General features: G+C 39.4%; 1 protein-coding gene across 4 annotated transcripts in view; it reads left to right on the top strand.

Moving 5' to 3' along the window:
- TGFBR2 (transforming growth factor beta receptor 2) overlaps positions 1–14,578 on the top strand; it is an 86,395-nt gene that overhangs the window by 48,332 nt on the left and 23,485 nt on the right. For 2 of the 4 annotated variants that reach the window (XM_064378590.1, XM_064378589.1), the window contains one exon: positions 5,501–5,606. The exons of the other annotated variants lie outside the window; for them this stretch is intronic. In XM_064378590.1, coding sequence (XP_064234660.1) covers positions 5,501–5,606 — 106 coding nt within the window. The remainder of the gene's footprint in view (positions 1–5,500; positions 5,607–14,578) is intronic. 4 annotated transcript variants of the gene reach the window in all.

Here is a 14,578-nt window from a genome sequence, read left to right as displayed (position 1 = left end):
GTGAGTGTTGCAATCTGGGCTCACCGCAACCTCCACCTCCTGGGTTCAAGAGAATCTCCTGCCTCAGCCTCCTGAGTAGCTGAGATTACAGGCATCTGCTATCACACCCAGCTAATTTTTTGTGTTTTTAGTAGAGATGGGGTTTCACCATGTTGGCCAGGCTGGTCTCAAATTCCTGACCTCAGGTGATCCACCCACTTCAGCCTCCCAAAGTGCTGGGATTACAGGCATGAGCCACTGTGCCTGGCAATAACGTTTATTTTTTAAATATACTCCACAAATGTTGTTCTAGTATGGATCTTAATGTAGAGAAAATCAGACACCTTTACAGTAAGCATTTCTGTCGTTTCCATGATCATGTTCATGTTAGTTTATTGTATTTGTATTAGTTTATCTGTGAGACTGTCCCCTGCTATTTCTCAAAGCAAGAAGACATTTGTGAATGTTTTCAAGATGCATTTTACAAGGTATTGTTTTGAATTAGATCTACAGAGGAGATGTTTGGTAGCCCTGGAAAACCCTGGAGAGTAATAGTGTGGTGCTAAGAAGAGTTGGCCTGAAGCAGTCCATTCCTGGGTTGTTTGCTAAGATTATCTGCTGGAGGTGGGTAAATGGAAAGCAAGACAGTGAGCCAAGGAGGGTGAAGGGAGGCATGCTGCTGGACCACTTGAGCTCCCAAATGACTGGATCTTGGCCATCCTGCTTTTCCTGCTAACTTAGACCTGAACTGCTTATTCTAGAAAATGAAAGGCACTGGGGCCACATAGGAAAGGGATAGCACTGGACTTAAATCCTGGACTTTGAGTAGTTTGCAAAAGCAGTGTCCCACCCTTTTCCAACTGAAATGTAGGCAAGGTGGCAGCAAGCCCATGGCCTAGCATGTGGGAACTCAAAGAACAACCATAGTGACGATCGCTGCCTTGGATTGCAGCCTACTCTGAATGTGCACACCTGTGCTAACTACTTTCAGGTGTGTTGTCTTGTTTCATAGAATCATTACATTTTTATGACGAAGTGAAACCCGTGAATTGTCTCTTCCAGACTTTTCATTTTAATGACAAAAAAGTGGGTTTCCAGAGAGGAACTGGAATTTTCCAAGATCCCATAGTTGGTTCCTCATTTTTTGTCCATAAGAGAATCACAGAAGAACCAGCTAATCCCGTCTCTTCCTGAAGGAATACCCTTACCCTTCCACATTCCCGTGGTGGTGGTGTGTTTGCTTTTTTATCAGTCTTGCACCCATGGGAGGCTGCACACCTTACATAAGAGGCTACCTGTTTGCTGAACAGCAGCCCAGACCCTCACCTAGCATGCTCTTGGCAAGAAGCACAACCTCAGGCTGACGCTGTTTCCATGTATGAGAAATGATGTGTATAGATGATGGCCAATAAGATGCTTACCTATTGGGAAGACAACTGAGGGCAGGGCTGAGAGCATGGCTTTCCTGCTGAGATTATGTGTGTTCAGATCCCAGCTCAGCCATGTATAAGCTCTTTGTTCTTGGGAGGACTGCTTCACCTGTTTTCCTCTCTGAAAAATGGGAGTAGAAATAATGAATACTTTTAACAGGATTATTTTGAGGATAAATGTATTTATTTATGCAGAGAACTTGGCATGGCAACTGGCATAGAGCAAGCACTTAGTAAATTTTGACTGTAAATAGTCATTACTGTTCCACTAGATTCAAATTTCTTATCTTTGGCTTTAGTCAGATGAGTGAGGAGCTTTGTACCAACGTCATATATTCTCCTCCTCCCTGAAAATTCCTCCACCTGAGTCATATTGAGGTGCTACCCATCATAAGGAGTCCTGTGAATCAAAGTGATATGTTTACTGTAAAGAACGTTGGGGATGTGGTTCACTGCATTGTATTGTTATCTTTACGAGGAAGCCAGGAGCTTTCTGTTTTATAAAGGTGTTTTCTTCATGAGGACCTGTTTGCTTCTTATCGTAAGGATGCTTTGAAACATACCAAGCAGGGGTCAGCAGACTTCTTTGATAAGGGGCAAGATAGTAAATATTTTCAGCTTTGCAGGGGATAGAGTCTCTGTCGCAGCTACTCAACTCTACTGTGGTAGCAGCCACAGGCAATGTGTAAGCGATTGGACGTGGCTGTGTTCCAGGACGACATCATTTACAAAAACAGGTCTCAGGCCAACCCCTGATAGAGATGTTCATGGTTTTTGTGTTTCTCTCTCAAATGCTAACTACCAGTAAAGCTTAGTGTCAAATCTGAACCATGCTTTGAGCAAATATGTACCTACACATTTAGTATACTAATATCAATCTTGCTTACCAGTTTTTACCATTTTCTCACATTTATCATAATTCTAGCTCCTCTCTTGATTTTATCTGCTTTCACTGTGGTTTCTTTCTTTTTTTTTTTTTGGAATGGGATAGGACTGTAAGTAAATAAATCAATTATATTTTGCTAGCTTTGAAACCAGGACTTGAGAAACCACTTCTGACTCAAAGTTCAATCTGTGTGGTTAAATAGGGAAGCAGACCGTAAGATGTACGCTGTCACCGACTGGCGCACGTTGTGACTGTCAAGCTATGTGCAGGCTTTAGCACTTGGTGTGGTGATGCATGCTCTCTAACTTGAGAAGTTGAGGGAAGGGTGGAGAAGAAGACTTCTTGTAGCCACAAAGTTTCATTCCTTCTTCTCTGATTGTTGTAGCATTTCTTTTAAGTGAAAACAGCCTTTTTGGTTTGCAAGCCTAACTCTGGCAGGAAGACAAATGATTTTTTTTACAGTATCAGACACGCGGTTTCCTGTCTATGTTTAACTTGCTAACAGAACATCTCAGCCAGCTGGTTCCCTCTGGACCCATTGTGTCCTTAATGTCGTTGCTTTGCACCATCCAGCCAGCCCACTCGGTGTATTGATCACATGCCTTGAGCATTTTCTTGACTTCTGTTGCTTTCTGAGTAAGGGAAGTCTTAGAAATGTTGCCCTCTTTCTCCCAAATCTCATTTTGTGTTTGTTCAGCTTCAACATCAGGGAGCTGGCTTCTTGGGGAAACGCTTAGTTCTTGCGTGTAAGAAATGAAACGCGTAAATGGTTTTTTGGTAGCTCTGGGGGATTTTAGGTATGCTGCCTTGGAACTGTACCCTCACACTTCAGAATAGCTGGCTTTCCAGCTGTGCATTTTTGTTTCAAAAGAAACAAACCAGATTTACTTTCTGGTCTAAATGCAGACAGAAAAAATAAGTGTGGAAATATGGTAGAGAAAAGTTGTTAGAAGAGGAAGAAAATTATGGATTAAAGTTGCTAGTCTCATTCCTAGGAAGAGAAATCAGTCATTTGAGGTGATGACTCAGAGCTGAAGTAGCCTTTGGTTGTGAACCAGCCTTGGTTAGAAAGCACACTTTGAATTCATCCATATGGCTCTGTGTCTGGCCAAGGAAATAAAAAAGATTTTGCATGCTAAAGGACACTGTGACTCAGTTGAAGGAAGCTTAGAATGTATTTGAAGTGACTTAAGGCAAAAGCAACTCGCTTTTAAAGATTTTTTTTCCTAAGTAGCAAAGTAAACAAAACTGCACAGAGGCCAGATGTGATTTCTGGTTGTGAATATTTGTACTCTAGAACCTCATTCTGATGTGAATCATGGCAGAGTAGAATCCAGTATGGACACAGACTGTCTCAAATTCCATGCACTGGATATGAGTGGCCAAGAAAGCAATCGGACCCATACTGCTGGTGCTGTAGCAAGGTTCTGGTGATTCCTCCGAAGTCCCAGCCTCTCCCACTGTGGCCTCCACATGTTCCATAAACTGTACATCCACGTGTAGTGGCCAGAAGGGTCCACTGAGACCTTTTGCTGCTTTGAAAGTCTCTCAGTGTCCCACCAGGGGGAAAGAAAAAAGCTCAGCTTAGCTAACCACGGTGAAATTGGCTTTTCTTTCCACCCATATAAACTCCAGAGACTGTATACACCACCATTTGGACATCTGGGGGACTTGCCTTTGGAAAATCTTTTTTGATTCTAAATTCCTCCTGCACGTTACCTTTTACGTAAAATATCAATTTTACCATGACAAATTATGCTTATTTTTAAAAATGAATGTTAACTTTTAAAGAAATAATGTATATTTGCTTATCTACTTTTAAAAATATACATATATATGCTTTTTGTTGTCTAATTAGAGGATATAGTTGGTTCCACTGTCAAGAACAGTTTATCTGAAATTCAGTCATTAAAATTCTTTCCATGTCTTCCATTTTCCAGGCCCCATCCTATTCAAAATACCTATTTCTTCCACCAGGCTGATGTAGTCATTCTCAGCTTTGGCTGCACATTGGAAACACCAGAGGAGCTTTAAAAACTACTCATTAACTGGGTCTTACTCCTGCAGTTTCTGACTTAATTGGTCTGGGGCCTGGTATCAGGAATTATTTTCTAATTCTTCAAGATATTTTAATATACAGTCAACATTAGGAACCACTGGACTCTAGACAGTTTGTTCTGCCAAATCTTTTTATATTTTTCATCATGTTCCCCATGTAAGCTGGAAAGGGACAGTAACAATTAAAGAATGGCAACCACCACAGGAAGGAGCCAAAATTCTGCCAAGGTTAGAGAAAAAGAAAATCCAACACCTGTTTTACCCCATCCACGGAGGAATAACAAGATTCTGTAAGAGAGGATATTATTGTGTTTTCTACAATTTACAAACAATTGCTTTAGAACAAGGTCAAGGTCCTCATTGGGAATAGGCATCTGAGAGTTTAAAACTGTTTTAATTATACATTAAAGGAAAGCACATTTTAAACCTCAATGTGTCCAAAAGGTTGGATGGCAAGGTTTGGGTGCCATCGCCTTGGCAGAGACAAGGCAGGGACCAGGGAGGCTGTATGTGTGGTTTTAGGAGGTGAAAAAACTCAGGTGGGAAGGAATTGCAGAAGCCTGTGATTCACATGGAAAGCGGAGGTTGGGGGGGGGGATGTATTTTAGTGACCTAACAGGTATTGTGAATAATTAATGTGCTTTTCCAAAGTGGTCTGGTCTCCCTGTTGGAGAGGATCCTAAAATAACTTAAGAAATGTATCTTGCTTTCAGGTTTCCTGAGAACATGAGGGCCCCTAGACAGAGTACAAGGTATAGTTCAGACAGGCAGCCAGAAAACGAATTATAGAATCCGGGCAGGTGTGGGGATCCTAACAAAACCTCAGCTTTTAGTAGTCAGAAGACTGTAATAACACCGAAAGGAAAATGAAAAACAAAATCTTGCGCCAAAGAACATGTATCAGGTATGAAGCTCTGTCTGTGGAGGGACAGATGTGTCATCATTTCCTGGACAAAGCCTGGTACCTTGTAGGCACCCTCCTAATGTTGCTTCCCCTCCTTTTAAAGTCAGAGCAAGAGAAGTAGCAAGAATCTATATCCTAAGGAGGAACATGAAGGCTGAAAGCACAATGGAAGGGGTGCCCAACAGTAAAGGCTGAATCAGGGTTTTAATGGCCTGAAATGACCAGTTTTCCAAAACTGGACAGGTAGACGTAAAATCAGACACATAGGTTCAAACAATCAATTGCAAAGGGGCACTTATCAAAACACTGGCTGGGCATCTGCTCTTGTGATAAAGACCCCAGGGCTTAGAGATGAGTTAAGGTCATTTTGAAATCAGGATGATCTGGCTAAAAGAATCAAAACAAAACCAAAAGAACAAACCATCAAGAGCCTTAAACTTCACTCACTGGAAAGGAGGTGAGAGTCTCCTGTAATCTTTGCTATACAGATTACATTCCAAGTATTGTATCTGTGTCTAGCAAAACACATGATGAAGAATATTAAATAGCAAGCGTGGTTTCAGAGAACAGATCACTTTACCCTTCGAAAAAAGGTCCTGGCATTTATTGGGTGCTATATGCTGGGCAGGCTGACTTTAGGGTCTGATAAATATGTCAGACTTTAGAGTCTCATAAATATATCTCTTGAAAAGTAACTGAAGAAAACATGGCTGTTCAACCTGAAAATGAAATGATTTAGGGGACATGAATTTAATGTCCAGCAGGAGTTTAAGAGCTCTCATCCCATAGAAACTGGACACATTTGGTTGCCTTTGGCTTCAGAGAACAGTAGAAGGGTCAATAATAGCAGTACACAGAGGCTACATTTGACTTAATGTAAAAAAAAATTTAAAAAATATCCCAATGTTTAGAATTTATCTCAATATATCTGCAGCTAGAAATATTGGAATTTGATTATGGAATGATAACAAAGGAGTGGTGTCTTTCTACCATAACATTTTCAGGTAGAGATTTTACCTCTACCTCCCATGGGTATTCTAGAAGAGGTTGTCATACTGGGTTAGAATACATGCAAGGCTTTTCCATCTGGAAGGGAGATAAAAGAAATAATACAAAGGAGACTGTGCATTGGGATAGGAGAGGTGGGGAATAGCTTTGTTCTGAAATATGTGCAGTTGGAATAAAACAACCACATTGATTGGAGAGAAGACTTCTTCCATCATTTGAAGAAATAATACTCTTTCAGTGTATCCAGAATGTCAAACAATACTATCAATAGCTGGAAGTTAAATTCAATCCTGCATTCCTAGTGAGCTTACTGTCCTTCAGTTGTTTAATTAAAATGATTTTTTATTGTTTGCCTAAATTGTGTGCCTTTTACTGGGATGACGGATGGAGAATCATATCTCATTCTACATTCTTCCACCAGTTAATTGACTAGAAAATTCTCATGGACCATTTTCTCATTGGCTGGTACTGAATACAGTTGTACGAAAGCTTTGCAAACAATTCCACTAAGAATTTTTTTGTAGGAGGAAAGCATCTCTATGGCAGAGTACCAAGAAACTTTATTTTTGCTAAACTCTTTAGCAAAAATAAAATTTACCTCTGAAACTTGAATATGTAAATGAATCACCAAGAGAACTTTTAAATGCAGATTCTGTTTGTTGAAGACAGAGCTAAGACTCTGCATTTCCAGTAAGTTCCCAGGGGATGCTGTTGGCTTCTGGGGGCGCACTTAGAATAACAAGGGTACTAAGTTATTCTTTCTGTAACATGCCAACAAAATTTTTTAACATGCAGAAAACGGTGGTGACATCTTTGAACTCTACAATGTGAATCATATATGTGAGTGCTTAGGTTTCTGTCTCTCACTGTGTGTGTGTATACAGACATTCAGACACAGATACACTCACGTATATACATCTAAATATACGTTACAGTCCATATTCAAATTTCTTCAAAGTTACGGGTCTGTTGTTTAAATTCAGAATCCAGTCAAGGACAACACATTAAACTTGATTGTTGTGCCTCTACACTGTGTTTTTTGGTTTTCCTGACATTGACTTTGATTTGAATAGGCCAGGCCATTTATTTTATAAAGGCACTTTCTAGATTTGTCTCATGGTTTGATTAATTCAGTTTAAACATTTTTGTAAAGATTCTACCGGTGTTTTTATTGTAGGAGGTTTTTTAAGAAAAGTAATTCTGCAAAAAAACAGGGTTTTCCATTTGTATTCAGTCATATTAGTAGCAAGATGACTACAGATGCATACTTGGATGATAAAAACAGTTTTAAAAAGACTCAAGGGCTGGGCGCACCTGTAATCCCAGCACTTTGGGAGGCTGAGATGGGCAGATCACCTGAGGTCAGGAGTTCAATATCAGCCTGACCAAAATAGAGAAACCCCATCTCTACTAAAAATAAAAAGTTAGCCGGGCGTGATGGCGCATGCCTGTAATCTCAGTTACTCCGGAGGCTGAGGTAGGAGAAGCGCTTGAATCCAGGAGGTGAAGGTTTCAGGGAGCCAAGATTGTGCCATTGCACTCCAGCCTGAGCAACGAGAGCGAAACTCCATCTCAAAAAAAAAACTCAAGAAAATGATAACTATAAAAGTCAGGAATAGTGACTACTTTTTAGAGGAAAGTAGGGATCTCCGATTGAGTTGGGGAACATGAACAGTTCTGGGGTGGCCAGCAAAATTATTTTCTGATTTCTCAGAAATAAATTTGATTCAAAACACAGATATAGAAAGTGCATAAAACAAGTGTCTGGCTTAGTGAATTATTATAAGGTCAACACTCTTGTAACCACTGGTCAGGTCAGAAAATATTTTTACTGGCCACCCCAGAAGTCTGTTCTGAGAAACATTAATTTTCTCTCTCTTTCTGTGTGTATGTGTGTGTGTGTACAGACATTCAGACACAGATACACTCACATATATACATCCAAATACATATATACACACACACACACACACACACACACACATTACAGTTTAAAAATCTGTGTTTTTCAATCAAATTTAACGTATTGTCCTTGACTGGATTCTGAATTTAAGCATCAGACCCATAACTTTGAAGAAATTTGAATATGGACTGTAATGTATGTATATTTAGATGTATATATGTGAGTTTATCCATGTCTGAGTGTACATACGGAGAGAGAGAGAGAAAAAGAAAGTTGATGTTTCTCAGAACAGACTTCTGAAGTGGCTAGCAAAAATATTTTCTGACCTGACCAACCAGTGGTTATAAGAGTGTTGACCTTATAATAATTCACTAAGCCAGACACTTGTTTTATGCACTTTTCTATATCTGTGTTTTATTTTGGAATGAATTCTTTTTCACAAGAGAGAAATCGGAATAATAATTTATGAAGGCTATCCTGTGCTCTTGGGCTAAGTATATGTATTATTTTAAATATTCTTAGGATAAAGGAAAGAGGGAGAGAGAACTAACTTTTGGAGACAGGGTCTCATTCTGTTGCCCAGGCTAAAATAGACTGGCGTCATAGCTCACTGCAGTCTTGAACTCCTGGGCTCAAGTGATCCTCCTGCCTCAGCCTCTTAAGTAGCTCGGATTACATGCCCATACCACGACATCCAGCTACTTTTTTATTTTTATACACACAGGGTCTCACTGTATGGCCCAGGCTGGTCTCAAACTCCTGGGCTCAAGTGATCCTCCCACCTCAGCCTCACAAAGTGCTGGGATTACAGGTGTGAGCCACCATGTCTGCCCCCTATTTTATTTAAATCATCAGAGTGACTTCAAAGCTTTTGTTCTTTCTGTACTACCAAGCTGTCTCCTTAACAATGAACCCAGAGATACATTTAATAATTCTGAAAATATCCAACCACTTTGGTCACAAATAGAGGCCAGACATAGTTGCAGATAAGGAGCCATTTGCAAATGTCAGAGTCTTGATACATAAATATTTTTTTAAAGACAAATGTCAAATTCTTTTTTTTTTTCTGTCTTCCGAAGATAAATGTTAGTATGCCATAAAAAAATACAAACTGGCAGAAAACCTCAAGGGGAAACCCTGTGATATACTTTCCTTTGGAGTGATTGGAAAGTAAACAATTTGTCTTACCACTTGAATATGCATGTGCACACACACACATGCACACACGCATGTGCACATACACATTCTCCCAGCCTCTTTTAAGTCCTTTGTTATGCCGACATTAGTTTCTAAAAGGAACTTAAAACTGAACCTCCCTAAATTCACTTTTAAATAAAAGTCACTTGGATCAAAAAATAAAAACATTCAATTAAGGCCAACTTGGTAAATAAAATCCTATGTGGATCAGTTAATGTGTCTTGATGAAAAACAAATCAACATAGCCGAATCTGGGAGACAGGCTCCTACTTTAATATTTGAAGTAGGTTGGCAATTCCTCCACTCAATAAAGGAGTTGAGGGCGAAAATTTACTGGGATACTAATTTATCTGAGCAATAGAAAGGGACATGGATGATAGTTTTTCACATACCTTCGTGTATTAGTACACGAATGGGCATCAGATCCCAAGAGAGATACTTGTGAAGTTGGCAGTGAAGCTGTAACCACAAGGATGTTCATATGCCAGCATGTTCACCTAAAGCAAGAGTGTAGATGCAACTGGCTGAAATTCAAAGAAGGAAACTGTGCTAAAGAGAGATAGCTGAGGGGAAGGAAGAACTTCCTGTCTCAAGTCATTATGTTAATTATAACATTAAAAGGACAGCATTCATTTATTGAGTGCTTACTAGAAACAACTTTTACTTAGGAAGAATACGTATTTACCAAGCAGACAAAAATGTAGATGCAACCAAGACTCAGAATCCTCCTCTGTAAAATGGAGGTAAGAGAATCTGACTCCTACATAGGGTTGTTGGAGAAATAAAGTGAGATCATGTTTACAAAATAAACTGCTCAGTGTATATGAGTTATCTTTCTTACTGTTAGAAGATTTCGAAGGAGGGCTTCTCCTCATTCTCCACTGCAGAGCTCCCTTCCCATTCCACAGAAGCTCTGACAGCATCCGGAGTTGTCCATGTACAGCACAACAAATCAAGCCGGGCAGATCTACCACTGGCTCTAGTTACCAGCTTCCAGAGAAACCCATCAATCTCACAGTCTCTGCTCTAGGAAGTCCTGGAGAAGAGACTAGAGCCCAAATGCCTTCACTCTGCCAGGGGAACTTCCCTTTTTGTGTGTATGTGCCATGGACTTATTGAAGTAAGGAAGCCTGTGGACTTCTTCTCACAATGATGTGTTTTAAATGCATAAAATAGAGCACGGAGTATTTCAAAGAAAATCAATTACATTGAAATACATTGATCACATATCTTAAAAATGAATTTGTGTTACAGTAATATGTGTTTCTATAGTAATGCTTTAAATAACAATAACAGCAGATCTAAACAATTGAAATGTCTAAGTGATGAGTGTCAGTCACATGCTGAGACATCTGCAGCAACAAAATCATAGGTCCAGCTGATACTAGGAAGTATTAATTTTCAATTAAAGGTTAGAGAAAATAAAAAAGATGCAATTTTTGCCCATTCAAATTCACAGACCCACTGAACTCTATCGAGGCCAGGCTAAAAATATTTACGATTATAGCCTAATTTTTTGATGGGCCTTGGAGAAATTCCACCATTGTTTTTAATGCCTTTCAGAGCTGTATCTAGTATGGAGGGTCCCAATAGTGCAACAGTTATGTTTTGAGCCCTGCTAAGGTCTAGGCCCTGAGAATAGGTTCTGAGAAAAGATAAAGGTTTTAAGATTTTCCTTCACATGAAACTTTATTTTCTGGCAGGAAAAAGATGCATATTTATAGAGACACTACTAAAGTGTGGTTCTTAGTTCAGAACAAAGGAAAATAATCTCTAAACCCAAAATTTACTCCTTTACACACATTATACAAGAATTGCCAATGTCACTTGGTGGATGGCTATAAAATCACTTGGTCCAGGCTACACTAAAGACAAACACTTTATCAAATTGGGTGGTTATATAAAGTCATTCTTTTTTTTTTAAAGTGGGTCTTGCTCTGTTACCCAGGCTGTAATGCAATGGCAGGATCATAGTATGCTGCAGCCTTGAGCTCCTACCTTAAGTAATCCTGCCTCAGCCTCCCTCGTAGCTAGGACTACAGGAGGCACCACAGTGCCTGCCTAATATTTTTTATTTTATTTATTTTTAGTTTGTCTAGAGACAGCCTCACTATGTTGCCCAGGACGGTCTCAAACTCCTGGGCTCAAGTGATCCTCCTGCCAAAGTGCTAGGATTACAGTGTGAGCCATCACACCTAGCCTAAAGTCATTGTCATTCTTAGTTGGTTCTCACCAATATGAAGTTTAGAAGTCAGGCATGGGCTGGAGATCAGAAGTCTCTCCAATCAGGCAGTGCTCATTTTAAATACCAGCTTTGCTGTTGCCTAAATTTATCATCTTGGAAAATTACTTAGCTTCCCTATCTGTAAAATGGGGTTTATAATAATAGCAGTTTCTACCTCATAGGGTTTTCCTGTCAATTAAATTTAAATATTCTATAAAATCCTTAGCACACAGCCAGGAACTTAGTAAGTGTTCTATTTATGAGTTTCTCTGTAATTGGCGGCTGATGAAAAGAAACATTTCCTATTGGTCTCCCAGTAAAAGAGATGCTGGCTTGTACCTACACCTACGGCTGTTGGTTTTTCTAGTAGCAGCCCAAGGGTTAATACTGCCAGAAGGTGTGGGCGGCTCCTGTTTAGATAAAGCCACATCTCAAAGCTTCCTTCCAGCCTTGGTTGCTATTGTTAGAGTTTTTCACCACCTCTTTGAAGTTTCGAGATTGATAGATGTTATTCAAGAATTCCTCCCCCTCCAAATTTATTAAGTGCAAGTTTTCTAAAGAAATCACAGGAAATTTTAGGAGAAAGTAAAACTTTGGTTTCTGACATTGAACTGGGGATTTCTAGAATCTTCTTCAGTCGGTGCTGCACATAAGGGGATTTCTGTTCTTGTGTTTCCTTTAGGCTAAAAAGGAATTGAAATTAGCAAACAAGACTGTTTTTATAGATAGGAATTATAAAATAAAATTATCCATGACGAATCAACATTTCATTTGGATGTTTTAGTGAATTAAGGACACATCTAAGTAATTATGTACTTAATATTTAAATTTTTTTGAATTTCATTTTCATATATGTGAAAAAAAAATTGACTACATATTCACATTTGGCCAATCCAGATTCCGCCAATGAGGTTATAATAATAACACCTCTAGGACAGGGGTCAGCAAGTTTTTCTCTGAAGGGCCAGATAGTAAATATTTTAGACTTTCTGGGCTGGATAAGGTCTCTGTTGCATGAACCTCTTAGTTTTATTATTTTTTAAGCAACTGTTTAAAAATGGGGGAAAAAAATCATTCTTAGGTCATAGGACTGTACAAAAGCAGGCCATGGGCTCTTGAGCCATAATTTGCCAAACTCTGCTATAAAATATAAAAAATTGAAGAAATGTTATTTCACATAAGTAATCATTAAGCTTCTAAAACAAACGTTTGTTGAACACCATAAATGGCCCCATTCTGCCCCAGGTGCTCGGTATATCTTGGTAATCAGAATAGATGGCCACTACCCTGCTTTGTCGGGAGAGAAGCAATCAGATAATCAACTGGATTTATGATTATAAGCATTCCATGCAGTTACAGACACAGAGAATGGAGACAAGTGGGTACTTCAAGCTAACACATGCATTGGATACCTCAGATAATAGAGGCAGAGTTTCAGGGAGGGAGCATTGTGGAAGTGATAAGTCTAAGTGGAAATGCCAACTGCTCAATTGGCTGTTTGAACATTAGTTTATCTGCCCCCTTAATTTTATTCTCCAAGTTTATGCTTTGCTGGACAACAGGGACAGTCCATACATCTCCACAAGAACGTCTTTTTTCTTTTGCATTCAAATCGTTCTGCAATTGCTTTATCCTACCCCATTTCTGCCCTACTCTTGCCTGTTCTTTGTCCCAATCCTAGCCTCCCAGAGTAAGAATTTATGTTTTTAAGGGTCAATCACCAAATTTTCTCACTTTCCCTATATTTTAAAAATGCATTCATGTGGCTTTTCAAACAAATGATTTTTTTTTTATCTTGGAATTCTCTTGCTGGAATTCTGATATCTTGGGGTTGCTATTCTAGTTATTAGACCCAAGTTTTTCATCTAGAATATACAGTCAGTGGAAGTTGGCATTTCCACTTAGACTTAAGAACAAGTAATCATATTAGACTTAAATCTTAAAAATTGATATGTACTAGCATCATTTCTCACTGTGTTTTGTTAAATCAAAGTATCAGATGCTGAAAGAGCTATGTTGTCTGGGGTATATAACCTGGGGTTCATCATCATGACCCATGAAAATTTAGGATGTGAACACACACGAGGAGTTTAGGAGCATAGGTTTAAAAGGCAGAAGAGAAGAGAAAGAGAAACAACTCTCTATAGAGAAAGGAGTCTCCAGTGAGTGGAAAGGACGGACTCGTGGTGAATACGCTGGATGTTATGGTCCGGTTTGAGGAGGCAGTGTCTGATTTGCATAGGGCTGACAGATTGGTTCGATCAGGTATGATGTTTACATAGTATGTGGAGAAGGCTGGTCACCCCACCCTAATTTTATTATGCAAATAGGCCTTCCAGTTGATCGGTGCCATTTTATCCGCTCTTTACCGTACACATGGCTGACAAAGAGAAGGGAAGATGGAGCCACCATCTTGAACATGTCTAGTCCTTAGTTCCTGCCGGCATTCACCAGTACAAGCTCCCAGCTTGCCTGTCTATGTCTGCAGCGCGACTTTACAGGTTGCTCTTTGTTAGAAAATGATTTGGGGCTGCTTTTATTACAAAGAAAAGCCTTACTGAGGACTCCCATGCTCTTATTATCTGCCCAAGTAATTTCGTCTTAACTTCTTTATCAATATTGTTTAGGTAATGGATTCCCTTTGAGAGAATATGGTAAACCTCATTCCACCTGGACCATATTCTTATCACCTTTTTTTTTTTCTATTCAAACACCTACAGTAGGTAAAAACTGACAATTGAATAATCAAAAAATCATTCTTTGACAAGGAATTCAGTTCCATACCACCCACCCATTTTTTTTCCTTTCTACTCCCCAGGTGCAGAGTGGTGAGTATGGGAGAATTGCTCTTCCTTAGATAGATCATATATTCTTTCTCCTTAACAGAGCACTATTTCCACTCATCACTGACTTCTCCCATTCTTCAGAGACCAACTTAAAGGCAGATTTTGCTACTGTGCCTTCCGCGTTTCTCTAAGCTTTTCCACAT

This window comes from Aotus nancymaae, unplaced genomic scaffold, assembly GCF_030222135.1.
Source record: "Aotus nancymaae isolate 86718 unplaced genomic scaffold, 86718_ANA_hifiasm-v0.15.2.pri h1tg000019l, whole genome shotgun sequence".
Classification (NCBI taxonomy): Eukaryota; Metazoa; Chordata; class Mammalia; order Primates; family Aotidae; genus Aotus; species Aotus nancymaae.
This window is presented reverse-complemented; position numbering and strand designations above follow the sequence as displayed.